Below are 23,443 nucleotides of genomic sequence, written 5' to 3'. Positions count from 1 at the left end.
GACCTGGAATGTGCTAAAGCTGTATTGTTTTACTTAAGAAATATAATTATTTTATTAAAAAATAAAAAAAATCACATCAGGTATCAACCATACACTGTATAGTACAAACTAAGAAAAGATTTGGCTTTTTGAGTACCACCAGGTCTACATGCAAACTATATGGTAATTCTAATGATTAACCTAAAGGAATTAATAGTGCTGTGTCTCTAAATAAAATAAACATACCTGCAGAGGCAGTTTGTGTACCACCAAGTACCATAGTTTGTGAAACAGTTATAAACATGTAAAAAGACAGATTAAATGAGTTAAAATTTTAATAAATACATGTTAAATAGACTTGGCAGGTTTATAAAACATCATAAAAATGTAGCATATTCAAGAATCTTCAAAATACATAATTCTAATTTAAAGCCTTTGGACATGATTACAAGTCTTCAGTGCATGACAGGGTGAACACACAGAGGCCATATTAAGTCCTTGTTCCAGCTCCCCGCCCTCCCCGGCCCCCTCTCCTCCCTCGACCTCTGACTTGTTTATTGTCCTGACGTGGTAATCGCTTCTGACGCTCCACTTTGATCCAGCCGCCCTCGCTGGCTTTAGTCTCTTCTTTTTCCTGACTGGGGTTGCCAGTCACAGACAATATACCTGGAATCGCGGGTGGGCGGATAGCTGAAGTGACACTGTAACTGTTGGAGCGTGGCCTTCCTGGTTGCCGAAAGCTTTTGTTGGTTTTATTATGACTATAGTTGCCCCTACTATGAGTCCATAGTTGCCCCCTGCTCTGCTCCCCTCCCACAGTCAAAGTGTTTCCGTAGCTGTGGTGTTTGTGGAACGGTCCAGCGCTAAGTGGCCTCTCTCGGTCTCTCTCTGAAGCACTCTCTGACGTGGTGCTGGATGGACTGCTGCCCTTTGACCCCAGATGAAGTTGGGACAGTTTAGGTGTGAGGTTTGCTGTGGGAGAGACACTGCGCTGGTCCATCCAGGGAGTCACATGGGCTTGTTTGGGAGAGCGACGCAAAGCGGCAGCGTAGGAGAAGCCCTGGCTCTCATGTGCAGACAGGAACTGAGGCAAGGTGAGGGCTTCAGAGCTGCTTATGGATTTGAGAGCAGCTTTTGGAGGTTGAGATTTCTCCCTCATCATTTGTCTCCTCTTCACAGTGTGCATCCACATTGGGTCAATATCTGAAATACACGTAGTAAAAAATAAGTGAACAAAAAATCTGTAATCAATTATTCCAAGTAGAACTAGGTCTTCAACTTCAGTACATGACAGGTTGGACATTTTTGGGGGTCAATATTTATCATAAGCAAAGTTTGGGAAAAGTACTATTGGAAAAAATTATTTTTCTGTAATACAATGAGATTTGAGCTGTAGAAGGTTAAAATATGAGCTTCTATAACTAGATACAAACTAACTACTTAAGTGTTGCAATCTCTTCATGTTCATGTTTTTTTTTGACAATATTGTACATTCAGAATAGTTTTACAGGATGATTCTGCTTTATGGTTTATTTTCTATAATCTTGTCTTTATTTACTTTAGCTTTATATTGCTCTCCAAAATTTGGTATCGTGTCAGGATTAAGTAGAACAAGGCTTGCATGAGTCACATGGGAAGTAACTAGGCAATGGCTGGCAAAATAATATTATCTAAATGCACTAATCCCTTTAACATGTTTAGGATTATACTTAAAAGAGTTCAGGATTACGACTTAAATGTAAAAGAATGTTACAGGCTGCATTTTTAAAATTTATTTTAACATTGAACAAAAACAAAAATAGACACCCTCCCACACCTCACTCCTCTGTGTAACACAATATTTTAACTGTAATGTCAAGCCCAGTCTCACATGTCCAAGAAAGGCGTCCAGCTCAAAGTCCCGTTGTTTCCCCCACAGGATGCATTTATGTGTGCAGGAAAGAAACAAATGAAGTGCATAAAACTCTTACCTGATTTAGTTCCACTGAGGTCAAAGACTGAATTCGCTGATGCCGTTTCAATGACCAATTCAACAGCCTTTATCTCATCCGGTCCAGCAATCAGGCTCCAGTTCAGTGTACAGCTGTGTCTGGTAGACTTTGGAGACTTGACATCATTCTGTTGAAAACAAGTTTTTATTAAGATAAAATGTCTACAAAAGTAAAGAATTAGCATTTGAAATGTAAGCGACTCACCTCATAAGACACCACATAGTCCACTTTTTGGTTTGGCTCGATTCCAACTATCCATTTATCCATAACGAAAGGGGGCTGCAATTTCAACATGATAAAAGGTCACAGAGTTATATCATTCTTCAGTATTACGTCCAAATAGACAATACAGTAACAGAGCTATAAGAAGCTATTGTCTCTACAGCTGTACCTTTGACATCCGCAGGGTTTCCACATCCTGCCGATTGGCATTGAACACAACATCTTTGATGTAAGTCACAGCAACATCGTCACCATCAAGTTCCATGTACATTTTCCATTTGCAGTCCTTAAAGACACAGTTAAAGCAGAGTTACTCTACACCTGAGTGATGTGAAAAGTTAAAAAGACCTCAGAGTTTCTCCTAAACCAACAGCACACCCTAGAGGTGAACAAACGCCACTGACCACAGATGTCAATTTGAATCTAATTGAATACCAAACACACAGTATTTGTATGTGGTCAACTAAATAATGCAAACAAAAAAGAATTATAAGAAAAAAACTATTTAAATAAAAAAATGTATGTAAATCTATAATAGACATGGAGCCATGTATGCAAAATGTTGCTAACATTTAGCCTTTTTTTTTCTATTTGTCACCATCATGTCATTTTCTGTGATCACTAACATGGCATGTTTATTATTTTTAAATGGAGCAGCGCTCTAGTGATCATTATGAGCCAGGACACTGACATTGGCCTCTTCTGCTACAGACTGAATGCTGACGAAGCAGTAATGATGGTGCCAATCCCCAAAAGCCCAAGCGGGAGCCACAGGTCAGTGCTTAACCACACAGGGTTCATGGCACAGGCCAGTCCATTGTGTGGTGATCACAAAGAAAGACATCAGAGGAATGGCACCAGCACACTCGTCTGAGGAGCTTTGGTGCTCTCCTCGTGCTCCCCGGGGACTGGAGGCAGCTCAAAGGGGAAGCTTCAGCAAATCTCTGGCTTCGAAACACAGCCGGGCCCCGCGTCAGCCCCACACTGGCCCTGCACTGGCCCTGGACGCTCACACCGGGCTCCCAGGTCTGCGCCACTCTAATCACTCCAACAGAAACAATGTCTGGTAATGATGCCTAGGACCCAAGTGCATCTAATGACAACTCATACATAATTCAGCACCTTTCACTTGGCTGCACGGTGATATCCTCATTAGTAGGGGACCCTCAGTGGCTGTCAGATGGTGGCCGCACAATTGCAGGCCCTCATTTTGTCTTTGAGAAGTGCAGCTGCTTCCATGACATCGCCAGCAAAGAGGGTCGAAGAAAAAATGCAGTGCGGGTTTGTTTTATTTAGTGCAAAAAACCTTCCAGTTTGTAAAAACAAGGCTGACACGGAACCTGACACCAGGCAGGGGAAAATAATTAGCTCTCATTTTCTCAGCCTCCTGTTTCCTTCTCCCCGCTGTGTTTTCTACCCACTAAACCACCACATGTCAGAAGAAATGGGAGGCAATTAGCAGGCTCGTTTCAGCCCTGCCGAACACACTGAAAGAGGACTATTTATGATGGGACAATGAACAGCTGAAAGATTAAATAACGTTTGCCTTTTAAAAAGAAAATGACTTCTGGCTAAATGGGCTATTTTTGATTAAATTCAAACAGCCAGTGAAGAGCCACCCTTTCTCCACAGTTTGAGACCCTAACAAAGGGCTGTGAGCGCGCCGAGGTGGATGTTGTACAAGGCTCAGAATGAAATGTTTATTTGTCTGCTTTTACACATGTCTACTCAAGCCTGCAATGGTCACTAACACAGCCATCGCCATTAATTCTGCATCTCTACAGCAGCACAAGGGCACCAGGCTGAACCCAATTTAGAAATATTTTTACTTGAAATGTTCCCTATTAATAATAAAAGTTATGCTCAAAATACAATGTTAAAATATGTGTGTAGATGCAGTGTTCAACGTACAGAGCTCCCTTTCCCAGGTTTCCAATGGTATCCAAACACCAGCTCCAGTTTGACCGTTTTACTCAACTCCACCTGCTTCTCCAGCTCCTCCTATGACAAATAAGAAGATCGATTAGTCAATGAGTTTATACAATGGATTTACAACTACTAACGTTGTTTTAGTCTTAAAGTGCTTTTCGAGCGTTGTCTGAAAGAATAGCATTTCTAAATGTCTCTGGAGAAAAATTATTATAATGGAGAGTCAGTACAGTAACGCAAATGTTACCTATTTTGTTTTGTCAGAATGAGCTCATACAATTGCCTTTAAAGTCTTTGCCAAAATATTTACAATAAGCAAACACAGATGCACATAACAAAAACACTCTGGGCAAATGAGAGGAGTAATACAGTTCAGTCTACCTTGAACAGTGGCGGGAAGTGAACAAGGCCAAGGTAATCATTAGCCAGCTTTTCAATTTCACCCTGAAAATGAAATGAAGGTAATATTGGCTGTAAGGTAATGAGCTCATGCCTGCTCCTGTAAATGAGACGGCACACACAGAATGGTGTTTTAATCTGCAGTTTAATGATTAACCAGGGCTTGCCTTGAGGTGGATTACATGGCCCTTAGACTTGACCCCCATGTCCCTCATGTCGTTCTCTGTGAGAAGCAGCAGTCTCTGCCCCGTGATGTGGTTCTGTTTGAATAGGTCAGCATAGTCCTGCATGCCACAAGCATCCTCGTCTAAAGAATTATTACATCATTAAACAGCAGCCAAATATAACAGGAAATCTTCTATGATGAAGAATGCACAAACCTCCACCAAACAACTGCTGCATCCAGAAATACTGAAAGAGAACATAGGTTATGGCTTTATTGTGTTGCAGTGACTCAGTGACACATATTCTTTGATTGTAACCTTCTCATGCTTGTGTGTTCACTCAAGTTTTTAAGGGAATAATTTTCACATTAAAACAGTTTGTCTCACTTTACAAGTTTTACATTACAGTACATGTAATGGGCACAAATGTGTGGGGCAGTAAGATTTTCTGTATTTTTATTCCCACACAGGGTTGCCTCGTGACTCACAAAGCAGAGCATGCACCACATGAATAATGGGACACTGAAGTATCCCCAGTGCCTATATGTGACTATTGGGAAATAAAAAGAAATAAAAAGAGGACTAGAGCAATACTGACCACATGCTCCTCTGTCCAGGTGTAGATATCAAGGGTTGGCAGCAACTGCAAAGAGAGGAGAGAAAGAGTTTTCATTTTCAGTCTGTATATTAGATACAAGTCAATATCAGTCAGCTGAGTTCTAGTTATATTTTAATCTAATCTCATCTTCTTTAAAATGTGTGATGCACTGAAATGATCAAAATCATAAAAAATAAATATGCACACATATGCACTATGTGTGACTGAGCAAAACCAAAACTAAAATCATAAAACTTGTGGAAACATGATTAAAATGGAAAATAGCCATGTTTTGTGCATCCAAAGTCAGTGCAGTTATTGTGGCGTGTAGTAAAGACGCTGTGGCTCTAATGGTCTATTTCCAACAGACATGTCCATCTGACTGATCTAATGCAATCTATTTGAATGATAAATCATTTGCCGCTCATTAAATGTAATCAGGCAGAAACTTGCCAGCCAAAATAAAGATTTCATCATTGTGATCGTGCGGCTGGTGCATAATGAAAGAAATAATGCAATGGAAAATTGGAGGAAAAGATGACTAAATGAATGAGTAATCTTCATTCACTGTCTTCTTGCCACAACATCTGATAACAGCCTAGATTACAGCGTGAATAGCGCTCTCAATAGAAAAGTCTCTGCCATACATGTGGGTGCAGCCCGCTCTGCCTCATAAAGCCACTCAGCCCTCAGCGCTTTCCGCCTCCTCCAGCGCCGCACCGAGGAAGTAAACACACGGAGACACACATCTTCACTGCCAAACTGCCATTGGACGCACTCTACATGTTTCACTATTATGTGCACAAATGAACGTCACTTTCACTCTAGACATTATAGAACATGGTTCATAAAGTTAGCTGCAGCAAATGTTTAAGTTGTGTTATGATCAGATGCAAGATGTTAGAGAAGAGTTCAGACAACCCTGCCCCCATGTGGCCTGAGAGGGACCCTGAATTACAGGATATTAGGTCAATGAGGACTGCGGTCTGTCACCATGAGGAAGGATTCATGGATTATTAGAATCAATCCTTTATTCATACATCTTGGCCTCTGACACTTAATCCCTTAGTTAAAGGTTGACTATAAAACAGTTGCATATTAATCATTAACAAAATTCCAGAAAATCCAGAATTAATTGACGTGTGTGTTTTAGCTTGGTACAATATCTGATCATTTGCACTTTGAGCTTATGGCAGGCCCCAAATAATAATAAATAAATAACCCCAAACCCTTCTAAGGCCAACCAGATAGCTTTACTTTTTGATTCTGTGTAACTAAACATATATACATATACATGTCCTGGGAAAAGAGACCAAAATTAGGACATGCAGAGTCTACATCGTACATTAAAAAAATTAACATGGATAAGATTTGTATGAAGAGAAGATATAATTGAGAAAGAGAACAATAATGCATCAACAAAGAAAATAACTTAGTTCAAAGCAACAAGTAAACGAGTAGCACAGTAAAACAGGGGATTAGTTCCTCATGAGACTTTGGTGATAACACCAGGGATATTTAATGGGCTCTGCTCCAGGAAGCATGTCCTTCCCCAGATGTACCACTAACGCTAATACGGTTTTCTCTGATGAAAGTCCAGCACCTGGGACCAATGTACAGCGCAGGCCAAATACACACAAAAATACAGTATTTAAACGTAAATTGTGTCAAATGTAGCTAAATTATTTTCCAAGGTTTTTTTTTTTTAACTAAGACTGAAGTTTAAAAGTAAAAAAAATGAATTAAAATGAAGTTTGTAGTTGCTCGGAAAAGTCCCTCTCCTGCTGTTCGGCACCAGGTCAGTCAGTGGGAAAAACATGTACTTTCTCATCCTGGTAAGAGACTGCATCTCGACAACTGCACTCCACCACATCCAGAACAAATTGGCCAATCTTAATGTCAGCAAAATGTCACTTCATCATAAAAGCCTGGCCTTCTCTAAGCAACTGGCTCACATGGCTCTTTCTTCACAGCATGCCACTATACATCCAGCACATTAGGCATACAGTACTGTAAATGACATCCATAATATCCATAGGTGCAGGCTTTTCAATAACAGCAACTACTTTTTCTGTGCTGCACAAAGTAAACTTGAAAAAACAAAAAAAAAGAAAGCTGCAAAAAGAAATGTGATGGGAACAAATATCACAGAGAAAATGACAAAAAAACTGATAAGAAGTGCTCAGAGGAGACATTTAAGGAAATATCAGAGGCGGAGAAGATTTGGAGCTTCTTAGACTGACTCCAGTGTCCCACCCAAAGAGATTTTTTGCCCTTCTCACACTAAGAGGGAATTACTGACCCTCATGCCCAGGTGCACTAGGGGTAACTAAGTCAAGAGAAAACATCTGAGTAACTGCAGATAGATAGAGTCATCTTCTATGTTGCAAAAGGCTGTAACATCTGAACTGTAGGGTTTCTCCGGCTTAAACTGACCAAAACACTACAACTAGGAAGGCAGTGGAGAAATAGAAAATGGACATAAGAAGGAGACAGTGGGAGAGTGAGGAAAGGTACGGTGAACTGAGGTGATAAAATTACACTAAAGCCCTTTACAAAAAGTGCACGAGTGATCTGAGAAAAAAAAAAATTTTCATGAAAAAACCATTTACATGGAAGAAGTATAGATTAAATTTATGAATCATAAATTTAAACTGCCATTTTACTGGATACCAAAAAAAACCTTTCTGCCCCATTTAAATCCTCATAATGTAAATAAAATGGTAAGTTGACTAATAAAAACTTTGGTCAACTAATACCACAGATGATTAATCGACATAACTACTTAAACTACTTAAAGCCTAAAATCCTATAATCTCTGGGTGCGGTCTCCTGCTCTGTGTAATAAATACAAATGAGACCAGTCAAGTCATGTGTGGACCACCTGAATAATTTTTTTGTCTGTTTGGTATTTTTAACAGAAGTTGTGCTATTTACTTACCATTGTGCACATACACTTCATGCTCTAGTGGGAACATAACATTCACTTACATTCATTTCCATGAGATTCTAACCTCAACCATAATTACTAGTTTCTGAACCTCAACCTAAATATTTACCTATTTACTTAACAAAGCCACAGGTCACTGCTGTGAAGTGACTGTAAACAGATTTCTGCTCTCACAATGCACTACTTGCTCACATCTTTTTGTAACGAAGCATTATTGAGTGAGTTATACATTGTTTTATTAAATGTTTTTGTGCTAAGACAAATACAGTTTATTTTCATGGACTGCTTCCAGACATTGCCCAGGCAAAGAGTGGACAACGTGAAGTGTCTTATCCAGGGACCTACTTCAACTCAAGTTTCTTTGTTAAAACAAGCTACCTTCTGGTTTCAGGGTGTAAGCTTAACAGCTCCACCACAATCCATCCTAAAGAAAAGTTGGTAATTTTTTGAGGATCTCATACATACATGTGTGATGTTTGCACATACCAGACAGTCAAATGTACGTAAATCTAGAACAAGTCACGAGTCTGTGTGTTATGTACCGGACTGCTGGACTGCTCGATGAGTTTCCTCTCCCACATCTTCAGCCTCCTCTCTCTCTCCTTCAGCTCCTGCTCTTTGGTACTCAGGTCCCTCTCCAGCTTCTTCAGTCTCTCCAGAGTCGCTTCTATCTCGCACCTACAACACACACATAACCTTTTACATTTGGAATGTTGTTATTACAGATGCATATGGTTCAAGCTCAACTGTGGTAGGGCACCATTATCTAAAAGTTTAATCCTTTCTTAAATGTCAATGAAAATAATATTTAAGTATTTAAGTAACAGCATTGGATACACATTTATTATTTTACCACTGACATAAAAGTTCTCAACACAACGCTAATAGAAAGAAGCTATATTTGAACAACAATGACCCACACAACCAGAAGATCATGGAGCAGCACTTCATGTTCTTACACTATGGTGTGCTTGAGCTTTGGATTCACTGGCATGAAGAGACAGTTTAACCAGTGATTCTACATCAATTTGTAAATCTTTTTGTCAACTCATTACAGAAAGAAAGATTATTTTAGCACCAAACCGTAGTGCCATGTAAACAGCTCAGTGACGCCCAACAACAAAGGGTGATGCGTTCAAGGCCAAGGACAGAACTCTGTTATGTTTGTCTCACGCTGAGGCCGCACACTGAGTTTGGGAAATCCACGCTGAGCCTGAACACAACAAACTTAGACTCAAACACAGGACAGGAAGGCCCTGCCTCTACACTTTTGGTCCTCCACCCCAGCATTTCCACTTCCAACTATTTCAACTCAAACCCAACTTCCCAAGAAAAATCTGCAAAACTTTTGAACAAATGCTTCTAGGAAGCAGCACTGTATAATATATCCTCATTATCAAAAGTATAGACAACTACAATTTATATAAAAAGCCTTGTAAACACACCATGACCAAGAGCTCAACGTCGAAGAAGAGTAATCTCTCTATACAGCACTAGTCAGTCTTAACCTAAACACTATCACTCACAACCTGCTCCTCTTTTTTGAAAAAGAAAGAGTCGTGCCTGTTTCTATTTCCCTCCCCACATAAAAGTGACTCCTTCCACTTTCACCTTGGTTTGTCCTTAACTCCTCAGACAAGCAAAAGCTCTCTCTCTCTCACACTTGACTTTTGTGGTTTGATTTCCTCTCCATCCCTGATCCACCTGCACACAGCTCACTGCTGCTGCTGCCTGGACATGCTGCCAGTTAGCATCAAAGTTATGAGGGAAAAGCCTGGGCGCACAAACAAGGCTCTGAGAGAGGCAGACACAGAATAAAGTCACAGCTGAGACTCCACCAGCAAACCTCCAGCTGCTCTACAGGCCAATTAAACACTTCGACTTGAAAAAGATGGTGATTATTTTAGGGCCTTATGGGTAAAGAGAGGAAGTATATCCAGATGGAGGATTCTTTGGAGGTTTTTCATGCCTTTATGGAGCTATCAGTGTAATTATTAAAGATCTATATGCACAATCTCCAATCTCCTTTCTGTCTTTTGGAGCTTCCATTAGCTGCATTTCCAGGGCATTCTTTGAAACCAATTTCCTTAGGCTAGAGCGGTAAATAGCTGTCGAAAATACATTGACGGGCTGCGTTACCGCCATTCAGCCTTATTGTGCAGGAAAGAGTTGCACTGTTGGGGGAGTTGGCTGTCGTGGGACATGGACTCCAGTGTACTGAGGATGCTCTTGAATGTTGGCCGTTCCTATAAGCAAAAATGAATATACGTGATTGTGTCTTGTCTGCTCAGGTGTGGTGTTATGCTGTGAAAAGTGGTGAAGTTACCTTTGGATCAGTTTTCCAACAGCTTCTCATCAGCTCGGCGAAGCTGCTTGGACAACCGCTGGGGATGGTTAACCTCTAGAAAAGTTTCCATTAGGAGACGGAAAGAGAAGAGAAATCCAGTTACAGCCATGCTTAGGCAGTGGACAGTGCTAACAGTTAAAAATTAAACATGTTTCCCACTCATGATTCAAAATTAAATTAAATATTAGCCTTTCCAAGAAGCCCCTAATCTTCCAATGTACAGTAAAAAGGCTATAATAATGGATTTACTTAGAAAACCCCTAATAAAAAATTGTGCAAATGCATCTGAACCTAACAAACATTCAGCGTTATGGTCGACTGAAGTAAAAAACCTTCAGTAAAACAGAAACTCACCTCATTCTTCTCCACCACCAGCCAGGCCACCTGCAAACCTTCCAAACCATTAAAGGGTATTTCCCTCGTCAGCATTTCCCAGAGCACCTGTCAGACATGAAAACAGTGAAAGAAATCATATGGGCCCATGTAATGTTTACCAGACAAAATGCAATAATGAATGATATAAATGTATATAAATGTAATTAACTGTTTTCATTTTACACTCATTAAAAGGGGCTGACCATAATAAACTATAACCTTGACCAAATACGAGTCACTATAATGCTGCTTAATATTCTCAAGATGAGCTATCCTCCTCAAAACAAGAGAAACTGCAGTTTTCCCAGTTGCATGTGAACCAGAACTCACATCCAGCTATAGCCAGCTGCGGCTCATTACATATATGTAGGCTGTCCTACTATAGAAATCAGCTCTTGAGAAATGCAAGTGGCAAAAGTATATGCATACATTTGCAATCATTCTACTGCACACCTGATGCAGACAGGCCACTGCAATCAGAAACATTGTCTGTTTGGCTCCTCTACTCCACCACACATTACCAAATATTTAGACTGAGAGAAGCAGACGTCTCACTTCAATCATCAGTGAGTGAATTTACCATGTGTTTAACTCTAATAAAGGGCATCAACATGAGGCTTATGTAAAGTACATGTAATGTATGTATACATATAGTTAAAGCGTACCACTCCATAGGAGAAAGTGTCACAAGTCTCTGACACGGGTAGACTCTGTATCACCTCTGGGGCCATCCAAGGAAATGTACCCACCAGAGACATGTGTGTGGTGTGGGTCAGGAACTTAGAGGCACCAAAATCACAGATCTGTAGGAGATAAAAGTCAAATCAATAATGAACTCAAACAATGTGGATTTGATCTATACAATCCTGTGTAACGTGTAACAAGTTCGACATTTTGTGACCTTACTTACTGACTGCCAATACACATGTTTTTCTGAGACACTTATAACAGAATGAGGTACAAATGATCCATATTTGAAAGACTGATTACTTACTTTCAATGCTCTGTCTGCAGACATCACAACTACAAAAGAAGAATACAGGACAAGTAAATAGATAAAGAAGGAATGTGCTGTTTTCACACTAGTGAATGTCAACTAGTCTAACTAAGATACACAAAGTTCTTTTGCAGAGCATCTCCTTTGTACAGAATCAAACCTCATTCACATGAAGGATGCACCAATCTGATACTGATATGTTACAGAGTTGTTCTGTAGTTACTTGAAGGATAAATAACAGCTACAGGACACATTTGGATCAGTTATGTCATACTTTATTTTTGTTTAAAATAAATAAATTATGTTTTAAGTCTTCGCATTAGCAGATACTGCCAATAGCCAATATCAAAACCAATATCAAATTTATTGAATCAGAATCAGTATCGGAACTGAAAAAACTTACGCATCCCCTTTTCATCCAGCTATTCCTGACCAAACAATCACTAATATACATATTTCTTAAACAACAATAAATACCATTTCTTGATTTGAGGTCTCTGTGGATAACTTTAACCGGAGCTTCTGAGTGTAAGTAGTGTATTCCTAAACAGCAAAATAAAATAAAATTAATATAAATAAAACATATGTAATTGTCAGCTATTTAATTTTGAAATGTACCTCTAGCAATTTCTGCAGCCCATGTCATGATCTGGCCCATGTCCATCTTCTCGCTCTCTTCACTGGACAGGTAATCATACAGTGAACCGCCGGGGGCATACTCTAGAGCACATATGGAAATGTAATCACATTTAGACGCTTGAATCAAAGACTGCTCATGTTATTTTTACCGTCACAACCTGTTACCTTAAAGCCCTGCATTAAACATAAATCTGACCAATGTGTGAGCGAGCGTATTGTAAAAACAAGTGGAAATTGAAATCGAGGCACACGCAGGCAGCTGACAGCGTCTTGTTTACAGATTGTCACTGACCTGTCTCCGAGGATGAGTTCAATTTATCATAGTGTAAGTGAACACAAAGAGGCTCCTGTCTGCCAGACGCCTTGTCAAATCCCGGGGCTTCAAAGGAAACTGCGTCGCCGCTAAAAGTTTGTGACATCTGAGAGCATTTACCGGGAGCTATGGATTTTTGACAGCTCTTTTCAAAACTTGTCACAGGCTAAATACACAACAGGATGAATACCTGCACGAGGTAAAGAAGGGATGAACCAGAAAACGCGTTAGCCCTAAATTCAGCCTCTATTTATGAATTAGAAGCACAAATGAAGATTTTTTTTTCCCTTTTCATTTTGGCTGTACAGTATAGCATTAGTTTAGAGTGGCAGTTTTGAGTCATAGCACATTGCTGGTTACCAATGTGGGGTCCAGGGAGAGGGCTTGGGAGGGGCTTCAGAAGCATTACAAGTGGCCCCCCCGACACAACAAGAAAGAAACTTGAGTCTTGAATCATCAAGATTATGGTGATATTTCTTGAAATTATGATTAGGCAAACAGGAATGTACTGTTTTAACTTAGAAATCTAAAAAGAAAACGTAGTGTAAAATATTATTAGAGGGGCCCTGGGTGATCTTCGTGTCGATAGGGGAATGGCTGAAATATAAAATAATGAATGTTATGTAACTTTTGTTTCCATGCAATTGGAATAGATTTAACAAAATGGAAATACAACTGAATTAATAGATGAAATTATTTACTTATTTGTATTGTATTTCTGAATTAAACGTACTTGCTTTATATTTATTGTTTCTATTGTTTACAAACAGCAACACGCCAGTTGTACTTTAGACTTAATCCACTCACCTACATTCTACAGATAAAACTGTTTCTTGAGGTTAGGTCCGTGTTTGACCATATTAGGCTTGGCCACATTTGCTCTTTTCATGAAGGCTTTATTAGACTTTCATTACTGTGTGGGCAGTAGGTAAACCTCTTATCTCTTTGGACTGAGGCTCTTATGAATGACAGTGGCTATTGCACTAAAGTTGTAAACAGGGACGGGGAAGTTGGAGGTGAATGAGGGCATGGACGCTGTGATGGTCATTTAGCTTTCTGTCCCATCCCAAAAAGATTGAGTAACATGGGAAATACATGATTGCAACATCTCACCATTCTAACTACTTCTTCTCACAAGATTTTTGTTAGAACAATGCAGTTTGAACTTTGATGTAGCACTTGAATATTTCACAGAGGCAGTATATTATCTGTAATGATGATGTCTATTGTGGATGTTTTTACTGTTTCATGGTGGACTTTGAGCTTTTCCTATATGGTTTTTAAGGGTGCAATTAATTTACACAAAGACAGATTGAGAGAAATGTTTCCACAATATAAATTTCCACCACATGCGTTGCACAACTTTTCTGGTGGGGATGTTATTGCTTTGCCTGGAATGTTCAATATTATGACATTAAACACATCTATCTAGCATTTATTCATTACAGGTGTTTCTATTGCTCAAAAATAAAATCATTCTCCACAGATCTGACCTGTAGATTTGTGGATCTGTGGACCTCTAGACAAAGTAATAACATCTCCATGAAGAAAAGCATTTGACAGACCCACCACCAGAAAAGTTGCACCTAACTACAAATGGCAAATAAACTAACCTAAACCTTATGGACTTGTGGACTCTTGTTTAGGCAGATTTGAGAAGAGAAGAGACCAGTTAAACTTGGACAACTCAGAATTCAACAGGAGGAGGGGAAAGTCAAAGAGAAACAAACAAAGCAGAATAGTTTTCTCCTTGACTCACTTTTGAGGAATATATGGAGTTTGGAAAAATACTCTAAAAATACTCATGGCACATGGTGGATGGAACAACTTTAAACTTTAACTTTAATATTCAAGTATAACAAATTTAATTTAGAGGGCCAACATATGCACTACAGGCTTTTATGATTGTAATTAATTTATAATGCACCAATGAGCACACTATTTAAACAAATGCAGTCATTGCTTGTTTACATAATGTAAACAATGGGCTCTGTCCTGAGATACACTGTTAAGTTTATAGTTTTAACCTAAATTTAAAAGACACTAAATATTCTTATTAAAGGTGCACTGTGTAACTTTTAAGTTGTATGTCTGTCACAAGGTTCCTTCTATGGCAGGGGTCTCCAACCTTTTTCCTCCAGTGAACTACTTTTTGTAAAATGAAAATGCCAGAGAGCTATAAATTTTAGCCGTCGCCAGAAAGTTTGTAGATATCAGAATGGTAAGCCAAAGGTACCATTAGATGTCTATAATATATAACCCACTATCCAAGTTATCACTGCACAAAAGGCATCAAAATTATACATTTACAAAGGAAATAGGCATTTAATCAATCAAATTTGAGTTATGTATAATTCAGAAATCACTGGGCGAGCTACTTGGAATGGGGTGGAGAGTTTCCGAATTACAGGTTGGAGAACCCTGTTTTATGGATATGTCATTGCTCTGCTTGGAAAGTTTCACAGTATGGCATTAAACAGCTCTGTCTTACATTTATTCAATTAAAGGTAGTTTTACAGCTCAAAAATACCAAGAAAAAGCGGCGTTCTGACTGTGAGCGTGGTTGCCTTTCCACAGATCTGACCTGTAACTTGGTCTCCATGAAGATAGAAAGGTTTAATATCATACAGTGAACATTCCAGACAAAGCAATAACATCTCCATGAAGAAAAGCATTTGACGGACCCTCCAGCAGAAAAGTTACACAATGCACCAGACTTTAGACACACAGCCACATTACAGTAGACATTACAGTACACTCAGCAGGGCCTGGTGTTTAGAAATGTGATGGCCGAGGGCATCAGGGTTCTCCCAAAGCGGGCCCTCCTGCACCTAGGCGCCCTCAGAGGGGTGAGTGGAGTCCTGTTCTATGGAGAGTGCAATGTGTCCAATGGCCCTGTTGTTAAGATCTGAAAGGTTGAGTGAGGGGAGTCCTACGATTTAGCAGCTCTGTGTGTTACCTTTGCGAGTTTAGACTGGTTTTTAACAGTGAGCATACTGAAAAAGCAGGTGGAACAATACAATACAACATGTTGCGCTGGATGATGGATTAATATAATGTGAAACAGAAAAACTCATGAGTTTGAAGGAGCCAATATTCTAGGAGTTATGTGGATATTACATGAAGATCTGCAGCACCAAAATGACCTAGAGGTTCTGTTATTATTTTGTGCATTTACTGAGAAGCTTTGAAAACCACAAATACTCAGGATAACCTTTCTATTATATATTTTAAGGTGCATTGTGTATCATTTCTAGTGGAGGGTCCATCAAATGCGTTTCTCCATGGAGATGTTATCGCTTTGTCTGAAATGTTTCAAAGTATGGTATTCAACTTTTCTATTTTCATGGAGACCACACCCGACAAAATTACAGGTCAGATCTGTGGAGAGGTAACACCGCTCACAGTCAGAATGTCTGTTTTTGTAGTTATTTTTGAGCTATAAAACCACCTGTAATTGAATAAATGTAAGGCAGAACTGTTTAATGTCATACTGTGGAACATTTCAGGCAGAGGAATGACACATCCATAGAAACATGCACGTGATGGACTCCCAACCAAAATGTTGCATACTCTTTAAAACACACATAGGCTGTGTGTTGTGTCACAGAATTTCATGTATCTTAGGATCAATAAAAGCTAAACTATTTGAAATGAGGCCAACACTAAAGTCTCCTCTCTTATCTTCAACATTCTGAAAAACGTGTATAAACAAATTAATTAAATGAATAAATAACTTATTTCCGTCAGAGGGTGCACAGTGCCCAGGTAGAAGAACCGTTACTTTTTACTAATTCTATCATAGATTCCACCTACTGGTAAAAACGCAAAAACCCTTAAAGATCCTATATTACGCAAAATTGACTTTTATGACATTACCTCATCAAAAACATACCCAGAGTTGTGTTTTGTTTCATTCACACATGTTTGAGAAACCCTGCAATATTAGTCTGTCTATATCTCTAAAGCACAAAATGCTCTGTTCCACCTTGTGACGTCATGTAGTTTTCAGGTTAACTGCTTCCTTTTGTTAAGTAGAAATTGTCAATTCTGGGGCTGAAATGATCCAAATTGTTCTAGTCAAGCTGTACCTAGTTTAAAAATACAGTGGAGCATTTCCTGTATTACCACATGACATCACAAAGTGGAACAGTGTTTTCTGTTTGAGAGAAGAACTCAGCCTAAATATGCACGTTAAACATGGGTGAATTAAAACACAAGTCCAGGTTTGTTTGTGATGAGAAAGAAATATTATAACATAGATCAGAAAATAGCCTTATATGGGCGCTTTTAAGTGTGTTTAAACTGCAGGCTTTGAGAGATTTTGCGTCACACAAACACATCTACAGTAACAATGTGTAAACTTCCTGAACTTTCTGGTTTACAGTTAATGGACAAACTGTAGCATCAGCACAAATATTACAATCACTAGACCTCACACTAGAGTTTTGCTGCACAAAACCATAATACTGACAACAACTTTATGCCACAGACTCAATAAGCTTTGAACTACTAAAAAATTAAGGTTATTTTTAATTAACTACATCAGTGGCTCTCAAACTTTTCACAATAAACAAACAATAAAACAGGACTATTCCAGGTCTAATCCAGGCTAAACCAGGTGTAAAACTGTCACTGTACTTGTAAACAAGAAATGAAGGAGAACAAAAAATCTGATAAAACAGATACTAAATTAGGGAAACCCCACAAACTGAAGAGCTCATCTACCACCTGTGTAGAGCTGCAATTCATAAACAACACAATGAAAACCATAGACTCTAAATATAAATGGTAGAGATGTAACAATAACCAAAATATTGTGATATCATATCGTCAAAGTTCTCACAATAATATCGTGGACCATCACAATATACTGAATTAGTCCCTTTGCTTAAATTAAGAGTTATGGTGCAGCAATAGCTAAAAAAAGACAGAGGGAACTACATAGACCATGATGCTTTGCTCCATTTCAGTGCAGACTACAAGAAGAAATAACCGTTCTAAGCACTTTTAAGTCTTAGTTCTTTGGATTAAGTCTTGTCAAGGCATTTTAAGAGGAAAAAGTAGCATATTAACAGTTTTGTTATCCTCCACAAAATATCGCAATAAATATCGTACAGTGAGACGTACAGTATATCGAGAAAACATCGTACTGAGAGATTAGGATATTGTTACATCCATCGTGAGCCTCCCGACCATATCGTGAGCTTTCCCACAATATCGCAATAAACAGCGATAGGTAAGTGAGACTTGTTTTAAAATTTTCATATTAACATGCTCTGCATGATCCTGATCCTCATATTTTTATTTTGCTGCTTTGTCCTTAAATAAATTTTGTTCCTATTATGAAACTCTGCTCCAAATTCACCCCTGTAAATGCTAGCCTCATGAGCTTCACTTGACTGGAGCTGAAGGCAATGGGTGATGTGTCCCTCCCTTAGTCCACTTCTTTATACTGTCTATGTGAGAAAACTAGTAGAATAATTTAACCTGAACCTAAATTCATTTAAGGCACTGCAAGTCAATTTAGTAATTAATATGACAAGTCTAATAGCTGCTTGTTCTGTTGCCCTTTATTTTTGGTCTTCTAACAAGGATATTTATGATAATAATAGTGTTATTTTATATACATATATATACAAAAAAAATACCAGTAACGATGCCATAGTTGGGAGTCTCCAGGATGGCCCCATAAAACTGGATGATGTTTCTGTGACTTAGGACGCTCAGGATTTCAGCCTAAAAAACAACAGCAAAAAAAGCAAGTCCAGAAGTTGAATATAAAGTGCCCTGTAACGCAATCTAATATAACACAAGTGTGAAGTGTTGCACAGACGAGAGACCTGACAAAACCAGTTCATTTAATTATACCTAAACACTGTAATTAAGACTACAATGGTTCAATATGAAACGATTATGGTATTATTTCTCAGCTCTTTCGTCTCTCCAACATTTGAGCGAAGTTGAATGGCTATATGTGATCTTTCTGAATTCCATAAAAGCCATGCTGAATAATTTTTTGAGTATGCCATCACAGGCCGAGACTTTTTCCCCCAGACAAAGATTTCAAAGATAATTTATTTTTTGTCTTTCGCACAATGAGCCTGTTGAAAAGAAATCAAAGTCCTCGCGCTAATTGTGGCGAATAGATTCATACGTTTTTCAGCGATGTTGCTTTAACGCCATTTTTGTTCTCGGAGAGGGGGAGTATAATGACCATGAGTGACGGCTACACAAGTCATCACATCCCCCTAAATGAGCCAGCAATTAAAATGATTACAACACTGACAATTAAAAGTATATGAAAAGCTTGGGGTAATTATGACTCCTACTACCTCATTCTCGATCTTGAGCAGTTTTTTCACGGCCACCTCTTTGTCCTGGGAGATCCACCTGGCGCGGTACACGCTCCCGAAGCTGCCCCCGCCACAGTTCTCGTAGAAGAGGATGTCATCGAACTGGATCTGGACAAATGAGCCGTTTGGGCCAGCCATCGCATACTGAAGGTCAGCACAGGGTCAGCTTTGAGGAGGAGAGGAGATAAAAGTAAGAGATGATAGACAGTCTTCAAAACAAACATGCATTCTCAGTTAGTCTTGTCTTAAAGCAGTAAAGTTGTACAGTCTGTTGGCTGGGACTTTTACAGGATGATGAGAATAGCCACTGGGTTCGCTCTGCTCTGATGTAAAGGCCAAGTATGACTGGTATGCTGCTCTGGTGACAGAGTTTTCCAGTGAAGTCCAATGACTCTGGCTCTTTACTGTCAACATTGTGAAGGCCAATATAGCAAAAAATAAAAAATTTTCATTCATTCACTTCAACACTGCTCAATCTCATTTTTTTTATTATTTTTTTTTTTTATTCAAGGCTAATGGTAATCACTATAAAGATCACGATTTCGATTTGCATGTCAAACAATCTCAACTCATATAATCGAGTTGAAATGATTTAAAGCTTATTTTGGGATATTTTTTAGATAAATAAGTATATTTATTTAAATTTTTAAATATAGAGATTGTTGAAAAGCTGTATATACAGTTTATTTTGGATACACTTATGTTTTTCTATGCCTTATTTCATGTTCAAAGTATATTTTGTTCATTTTATGTTTTATACTTCACCAAACTGCTCTAAGGTACAGATTTGTAGCCTGGATTTATTTTAAATTTGAAAGTTTTGCGTAAATTATCAACAACGAAGTGTTTTTTTTTTTGTTTTGTTTTTTTGAGAATTGCTGAATAAATGCATCACGAAACAAAAAAATAATTATTTGAATAATCGTGATTTCAATATTGACCAAAATAATGGTTATAATGATTTTTTTCATAATCGAGCAGCCTTAATCACTATATAATCTTTTCACGATTTCTCCTTACGACCTCTTGTATGTAGCTGAGATATTTGAAATTTACTACATTTCTATATTTTGTTTTCACTCCAGTCTCTCTATTTTTGCTAGTTAAAGGATTATTACCATTTATATTGTTGCTCTTTGTTATTATAATATACTGTGAGCTACTATGTCCAAATTATTTCCCTTGTGGATCAATAATGTTTGTCTAAGTCTAAATATAACTCCAATAAACGACCAATGTTCAACCAATGAACAAAGACAATGCATATTTCTACCTGTAGCGTGATTTAAAACACAATATACTCCTGCTTTCCTCTGTGCTTTGCTCCAAACCACATATTTATATTAGGATTGATTAAAAAATTGCCAAGCCAATAACTGCTATCTGCAAACAATTAGATCTCAATTTGATTAAAATATAAACTGGAGTAAGTAAATGTTAATTAAGATCACCTACAATAAACAGTAGAGGTTGTAACCAGCATGAAAATCAATACTATGGATAGATAATGCATTGTGCATTGGTGATAATACTGGTACAGTGATTCTAGGTTATTTTATCATGTATATTTAATACATTTCTGTACATTTTCCCTTCAAATAAAACTAAACACATCTACTTTACGCAATGGTAGTAGTAATTAATTGATAGTGCAAAGTTAAAGTGAAAGTTAAAGTACAGCTAACATCACTACAGACAATAATGAAAGATAAATGTTACCTTCAAAGATGTTTAAGGAGTTTACTGGTAGTTTATTAACATAGAAGGAAGTATAAACATTTTCAGTGCATCCTGTGAATAAAGCTTTAATGCTGTACATAATTAAATCATAAATTACTTATATGTTTAACTCATTCTAGTATTTATTTTATCTGTTTATCTTGACACATTTTCTTTGTCAGGCTGGGTGTGCTGTAGTTTCGCAGGTAACCTCAAACTCAAGTCATTATCACAACATCAAGAACCACAAACTCTGCATCACCAAGGACTTTTGAAAATACTATAATCTTGTGCTGATATGTGACAAAAGGGCAAATTAAAGTGGAGTTAATTTAGACATGTTTTTTTTTTATTAATATGTAAAACAAAGCATGTCTTAGATTCCAGTTTAGTGTCATATGGTGGTTGAAGGTTGGTACATCCTCTTGTTTGACTGTACCGGCAAAAAGCATGTGGTAAAGAAATAATTCTGTTATTGCTGTAAATTGTTGCTCGGTTAGTATTCCCCATTACAGCTGAGCAATTACTCCTTTTAAAAGCCTGTTACCTGGGCCTCCATTGGAATAGCTATCCATGCCAGCGGGGTGTGCCTCCATTGTCGCAGAGGGGAGCCAGAGCTTTCTGCTGATTTACTTGTATTTGTGCTATATTTAGCCTTGTGGCAATCTGCTCAGTGGTCCGGCCCCCTAGCATTGTGTGTCCACTCCAGAGTCTGGGTTACTGGTGTATGGAGCACTTCAGGCTGGTTTCCTGTTAGTTCTCACTCAAGCAGGCTGATAGCCATATGTCAAGCTGCAGGTAATCACAACTAAGTGAGAAATAAATGACAGAAAACACTCTAGCCCCGAGGAAAATTGCCCTGTGACCCAAGCGTACATGAAGGCTATTAAGCAGGGCTGCGAGCCACTTATATGTACATTTATCAGAGCCAAATGCTTCTATTAGGCACTGGACAACTGCAGGAAATGGTCATAAAGGCACAAGCCAAAAGGTGCCTTGTGAAATTAACTTGTAATTAAAGGTCCTGTTTTACGCAAAATTGACTCTTGTGAGCTTTAAGCCATGTTATAATGCTGTTATCTCCTCAAAAACATACCTTTCATTCACACATGTTTGCGTAACCCTTTATTATTAGACTGTCTACATCATCAACAGTGCAATAAGCTTTGTTCCACCTCGTGATGTCATGAAGCGGTAGTTTTCAAGTTAACAGTTACATTTTACCTTTAGTTCATTAGAGATTGTCAATTGCAGGGCTGAAATGATCCAAATTATTCTAGTGAAGGTGCATAGGGTTTAAAAAGACATTGGAGCACATCCTGTATCACCACATGACATCACAAAGTGGAACACAGACAAGAACTCAGCCTAAAAACGCAGGGTTAGTGTGTTAAACGTGTGAAAGCAGCAAAAATCCAACTGCAGGTACGTTTCTGATGATGAAACAACATTATAACATAAATAGATAGCATAATATGAGCTCTCTAACATTATTTTTCTGATAAAGTGAACAGAATACCAAAAAAAAAAATCCAAGCTATGTCACACAAGTAGCTGCAACAGGTAAAGTTACAATTTAAAAAAATCACTGGAAATGATGGATTTTCTCAATGTAACTTAAAGGCCAAGTGGTCAAATAAGCCACACTTTTAACAACATGTTTTAAACTCTGAAAACGTACAGTATGTAGATCAAAAGTTGAATCAGAGGCAGTATTATTAGTATTATTGTAATAAACTAGCTGTAACATTAATAGCTGCAGTTAGAATGCAAATGCGATGCAGTAACAGTATTGGAATCAGTTCTAGTTGCAGAGTAGTAGTAGTAGTAGTAGTAGTAGTAGTAGTAGTAGTAGTAGTAGTAGTAGTAGTAGTAGTAGTAGTAGTAGTAGTAGTAGTAGTAGTAGTAGTAGTAGTGGTGGTGGTAGTAGTGGTAATAGTGGTGGTAATAGTGGTGGTAATAGTGGTAGTAGTAGTGGTGGTGGTAATAGTGGTGGTAATGGTGGTAGTAGTGGTGGTGGTGTTGGTGTCGTGCAGTAAAATCCTGATCCAGTGGGCCATGATGTGTTGAGATGTCTCTGCATTCATTCCTGGAGGATCCAAGCTAGCTCAAATACCGCACGTGCCACGGAAGTACAAATCTGGACTTGTAGCTAACTTCTTCACATCTGACCGGTCTTATGTTACATGAATATACCTGGATTATGTACATACCGACATGAGGAGAGAAGTGTGGCCGGAGAGAGCGGCTCTTCCACGCGTGTTATACCCAGGTTACACCAGGGCAGTGGGGCAGGGCACGGGCACGGCGCGCTCCGAGTTCCGGGAATCTGTCATGTGACGCTGTTTGATTTCTTGCAGGCGTTTAACAGTGGTTTTACTGGTTGCACAACTTCTCCTCTAGCAGCCTTGCTTTCACTAGTATGGATGGATAGTGGCTTTCGACACAAAACATGCCATATGCAC

At 38.5% G+C, this 23,443-nt stretch overlaps 1 protein-coding gene across 1 annotated transcript; it reads right to left on the bottom strand.

Moving 5' to 3' along the window:
• Positions 1-20: 20 nt before the first annotated feature.
• Positions 21-23,344, bottom strand: map3k20a (mitogen-activated protein kinase kinase kinase 20a). The gene is made up of 20 exons (XM_055151911.1): positions 23,192-23,344; positions 19,239-19,425; positions 18,555-18,642; positions 12,570-12,671; positions 12,429-12,494; positions 11,949-11,977; positions 11,620-11,757; positions 10,934-11,020; positions 10,559-10,633; positions 10,372-10,478; positions 8,775-8,910; positions 5,283-5,327; positions 4,901-4,931; positions 4,688-4,827; positions 4,503-4,565; positions 4,104-4,193; positions 2,362-2,478; positions 2,175-2,249; positions 1,950-2,097; positions 21-1,182 (listed from the first exon to the last, which is right to left on the bottom strand). The coding sequence occupies exons 2-20, from the start codon at positions 19,395-19,397 to the stop codon at positions 470-472; spliced, it is 2,409 nt and encodes an 802-aa protein (XP_055007886.1). The 5' UTR covers positions 19,398-19,425; positions 23,192-23,344; the 3' UTR covers positions 21-469.
• Between the last annotated feature and the right edge of the window lie 99 nt (positions 23,345-23,443).

This window comes from Boleophthalmus pectinirostris, unplaced genomic scaffold, assembly GCF_026225935.1.
Source record: "Boleophthalmus pectinirostris isolate CB_2022bp ecotype Guang Dong unplaced genomic scaffold, ASM2622593v1 HiC_scaffold_1, whole genome shotgun sequence".
Classification (NCBI taxonomy): domain Eukaryota; kingdom Metazoa; phylum Chordata; class Actinopteri; order Gobiiformes; family Gobiidae; genus Boleophthalmus; species Boleophthalmus pectinirostris.
The sequence above is the reverse complement of the archived record's forward strand: the minus strand, read 5'-3'. Positions and strand labels throughout refer to the sequence as shown.

Excerpts from the sequence above, each read along its gene's own strand:
- map3k20a (XM_055151911.1), bottom strand. The coding sequence starts at position 19,397 with ATGGCTGGCCCAAACGGCTCATTTGTCCAGATCCAGTTCGATGACATC. Across the intron at positions 11,758-11,948 it reads CTGCAGACAGAGCATTGAAA|ATCTGTGATTTTGGTGCCTC; the intron begins GTAAGTAATCAG and ends TATCTCCTACAG. Across the intron at positions 8,911-10,371 it reads CACAATAAGGCTGAATGGCG|GTGCGAGATAGAAGCGACTC; the intron begins GTAACGCAGCCC and ends TGTGTGTTGTAG.